Genomic DNA, 4,481 nt, shown 5'->3' with positions numbered 1-4,481 from the left:
CCTGCACTAGTTGCCCTGTGTCCTGTGTTCCAGGTGTTTCTGGGTGTGTCTTCGTTGCTTTTGTGCCTGCATGTGCACGAGGGTGGGTTTGTGTGTGTGTGCGCACTATGTATCCGTGAGCCCCTGTGGCTGGACATTTGTCCCTGGTGTAACCACCTCCACGCACACCGTGAGAGAACCGCAGGCCAGCTGAGACTGTGTCCCTGAGTGTGCACATGTCGCCTGTGTTTGCGTGTCCCTGTCTGGGCATACACGTTTGCATGTCTCCAGCTGCTACTGTGTGTGTGTGTGTGTGTGTGTGTGTGTGTGTGTGCGCGCGCACATACGTGTATCTCCACGTCTGTGGCCTGGGGCTGGGTAGGTGTGGGGTGCTGTGCTCACGTGTCCCTGTGCTTTCCCAGGGCTTTTTGTGCGGGGTGTTGGCATGGAGTCCCTCTTCCCTGCCCCGTTCTGGGAGGTCCTCTACCAAGAGCACCTGCAGGGCAACCTGTCCCTCCTGAGCGCCAACCACAGTCTGCTGCCCCCTCACCTGCTGCTCAACGCCAGCCACGGCGCCTTCTTGCCCCTTGGGCTCAAGGTCACCATTTTGGGGCTCTACCTGGCTGTGTGCATCGGGGGGCTGTTGGGAAACTGTCTCGTCATGTACGTCATCCTCAGGTAAGCTGGGTGTCCCCCCCTCCCCCAAGTTAACTGCAGGTGAGTCCTGGGCAGCTCCAAGGGGCATAAAAAGGGCCTGCTCTGGGTGGGTCTGGCAGGGGGGCTCTGCCCCTCCCCCTTCAGTTCCTGGTCACCCTGTCACTGGGCAGGGTCAGTCCTTAGGCCCTGGGTGCTCAGTTCCTCGGGGTGGAGGCGCCTGACTCGGGGAGGGGGTAGTCTGGGTGAGGGAGGAGGTGCCACTCTGCCCCAGATGGTGTGTCACCCTGACTTCTGAGAGATGACTTCCAGGTCTCAGCCATGGGCCAGGCTCCTGGCCAAGCTGCTGAGCGAGTATCTCATGGGCCCCCCAGTGATCCCAGGAGGCACCTCTTGTCAGGGTGATCCAGGGCCCATGCCAGGGAGGTGCACGAAGACCCTTCCTCCAGCTCCAGGGCTGAGTTTACTGCTGGTGTCTGGGCTGGTTCCAGCATTTGCTGGTGCTCAGAGTGGGAATACTCATGGGGTCAAGAGTGACAGCCAAGCTGCTAGAGGACATCATAGGTGGCAGTGTGGGGGCAGCGTGGAAGGATGGCTGAGACAGCGTGAGAGCACAGCATGGGGAACCGGAGTGGTAAGGGCATGGGGGAAGAGTGTGGGGACAGGGTGGGAACAATGTGTGGGGATGGCATTGGGACTGCATGGAGTCACACATGTGTGTGTATGTGCATATATGTACATGCACATGTGAGCATGTGACTGACTGTTCACGAGTACATGCATGAGAGTGTGTGCACATCTGGGTGTGTGCATACTCAGTGTGTACTGCACCTTGTACATGCATCTGTATGCATGGCTACAATACATGTGAGCACACACGTTTGTATGTGTGAGCATGGACATGAATGAGCTTGAACACATGCATGTGTGCACAGGTGAGTGTGCCGCACAGTGCAAGTACACATGACCTTGTGTCTGTATCTGTGTCCATATGTGTGCATGTGTTTGAGCATGCCCTTGTATGTTTGTATGTGCTGGTGTGTCTCACTTGTGCACTCAGACACAGACCTGCGAGGAGCAGCGCCCCTCCCTCATTGCTGAGACCATGGTACCAGACTCACATGCCTCTTGTGGCTGGAGGGTTTGCTGTGGGTGAATGTGGCACCTGGGGGTGGGTTTGTCCCTTCTTTTTTTAATTGTATTTATTTAGCTGTACTGGGTTTTCGTTGCTGCACGCACTTTTTCCTCTAGTTGCAGCAAGTGGGGGCTACTCTCTAGTTGTGGAGCATGAGCTTCCCATTGCAGAGGCTTCTCTTGTTGAGGAGTATGAGCTCCAGGGCGCGCGGGCTTCAGCAGTTGCAGTGCACAGCTCAGTAGCTGCAACTCCTGAGCTCTAGAGCACAGGCTCAGTAGTTGTGGTGCAAGGGTTAGTTGCTCTGTGGCATGTGGAATCTTCCCTGATCAGAGATTGAACCCGTGTCTCCTGTATTGGCAGGTGGATTCTTTACCACTGAGCCACCAGGGAAGCCTGGCCCTGCTCTTTTTAAAGGCAATTTTTTAGAATAGTTTAGGTTCACAGCAAAATTGAGCAGAAAGTACAGAGGTTTCCCATATAGTCCCTGCCCTCCGGTCCCCAGGCCTAATCTCCCCCATTATCAACATCCCTCCCAGAACAGGACGTTTTCACGACTGATGAACCTACATCAACACATCATAATCCCCCCAAATTCATAGTGTGCGTTAGGTTTCCCTCTTGGTGTTATACTTTCTGTGGCTTTGGACAAATACATAATGATATGTATCTACAATTATGGGGCTTCTCAGGTGACTTGGTGGTAAAAGAACCTGCCTGCCAATGTAGGCGACGTAGGAGGTGTGGGTTTGATCCCTGGGCTGGGAAGATCCCCTGGAGAAGGAAATGGCAACCCACTCCAGTATTCTTGCCTGGAAAACCCTACAAACAGAGGAGCTTGGTGGGCTACAGTCCACAGGGTCACAAAGAGTTGGACACGACTGAGCTTGCACACTCATCTACAGTTATAGTATCATGCCAATCTATAGTTTCATTGCCCTAAAAATCCTCCTCAGCCTTGCTACCTCCCAACCCCTGGCAAACACTGATCTTTTTACTCTCTCCATAGTTTTGCCTTTTCCAGAATGTTGGCATCATGCAGTCTGTAGCCTCTTAAGATTGGCTTTTTTTTCATTTAGCAATATGCATGTAAGTTTCTTCCATGTCTTTTCATGGCTTGATAGCTCATTTCATTTTATTGCTGAATAATATTCCATTTTCTGGATAAGCCACAGTTTATTTATCCATCCACCTACTGGAGGACATCTTGGTTGCTTCCAAGTTTTGGCAACTAGGAATCATGCTGCTGTGAACATCCATATGTAGGTTTTTATTTGGGTGTGTTTTCAACTCATTTGTGGAAATATCAAAGGGTAGGTGATGCTGCATCTTATGGAAAGAGTCTGCTTTGTAAGAAACTATCAATTGTCTTTCAAAGTGGCTGTACTGTTTCATGTCCTCACCAGCATTTAGTGGGTCAGAGCTCCAAATGCTGGTCATTCTAATAGGTATGTGGTGGTATCTCGTTGTTGTTTTAATTCCTATTTCTCTGATGACATATGAGGTGGAGCATTTTTTCATGTGCTTATTTGCTGTCTGTATATATTCTTTGGTGAGGTTCTGTTAAGGTCTTTGGCCCATTTTTTAACCAGGTTGCCTCTTATTGTTGAGTATTAGCAGTCCTGTATCAGATGTGTTTTTGGCAAATCTTTTCTCCTGTCTGTGGCTTCTCTCCTAATTCTTCTGACTCACTTTTCCCTTTATCAGCTCTATGGCATTGAGAAGGCCATTTAGATCCTCTGAGCCTGAATATCCTCATGTACAGAGTGGGCATCAAACTAGCAGTTTTGAAATCTTAAATGAGATAAAACTCAAATGAAGAACTTGGCACAGGCATGTGCCATCATCATTATCATTGTTATTCTGTCATAATTAAGGCCTCTTTGGGATTATTCTTAATCCCTCTCTAAGATGCAGAACTAAACCCCAGATTCCTTCATGGTAGCCTAATAGACATGGAACCTTGTTGCCTCTGCTACCACCATCACCACCATCACCACCATCACCCCATCATCACTGCCACCAGTAAGAGTAGCAGCAGCAGCACCACTGCCATCACTACCACTACCACCACCATCACCACCACCACCATCACCATCATCACCACTATCACTGCCACCTCAGCCACTACAACCACCATCACCACCACCACCGCCATCACCATCATCACCACCATCACTGCTACCACCACCACCACTACAACCATCATCATCACCACCACCGCCATCACCACCACCACTACCATCACCACCATCATTGCCACCACCACCATCACTGCCACCTCAGTTACCACCACCACCATTGCCCCACCATCACTGCCACCAGTAAGAGCAGCAGCAGCACCACTGCCATCACTACCACTACCACCACCATCACCACTACAACCACCACCACCGCCATCACCACCACTACTGTCATCACCACCACCATCACTGCCACCATCACCATCACTGCCACCACCACCATCACTGCCACCACCAACATCACTGCCACCTCAGTTACCACCACCACCATCACCACCATCACCCTCACCATCACTGCCACCAGTAAGAGTAGCAGTAGCAGCACCACTGCCATCACCACCACCACCACCGCCATCACCACCACAACCGCCATCACCATTACAACCACCATCACCACCACCGCCGCCATCACCACCACCATCACCACTACCATCACCATTACAACCACCATCACCACCACCGCCACCATCACC

At 51.3% G+C, this 4,481-nt stretch overlaps 1 protein-coding gene across 1 annotated transcript in view; it reads left to right on the top strand.

The window, feature by feature from the left end:
- Positions 1-424: 424 nt before the first annotated feature.
- The window catches only part of OPRL1 (opiate receptor-like 1), a 6,405-nt gene continuing 2,348 nt past the window's right edge, over positions 425-4,481 (top strand). Inside the window, exon 1 of the mRNA XM_010836535.1 lies at positions 425-657. Coding sequence (XP_010834837.1) covers positions 425-657 — 233 coding nt within the window. The remainder of the gene's footprint in view (positions 658-4,481) is intronic.

This window comes from Bison bison, unplaced genomic scaffold (assembly GCF_000754665.1).
Source record: "Bison bison bison isolate TAMUID 2011002044 unplaced genomic scaffold, Bison_UMD1.0 scf7180017864063, whole genome shotgun sequence".
Classification (NCBI taxonomy): Eukaryota; Metazoa; Chordata; class Mammalia; order Artiodactyla; family Bovidae; genus Bison; species Bison bison.
Note: the sequence above shows the minus strand (reverse complement) of the source record. Positions and strands in the feature narration are given on the sequence as shown.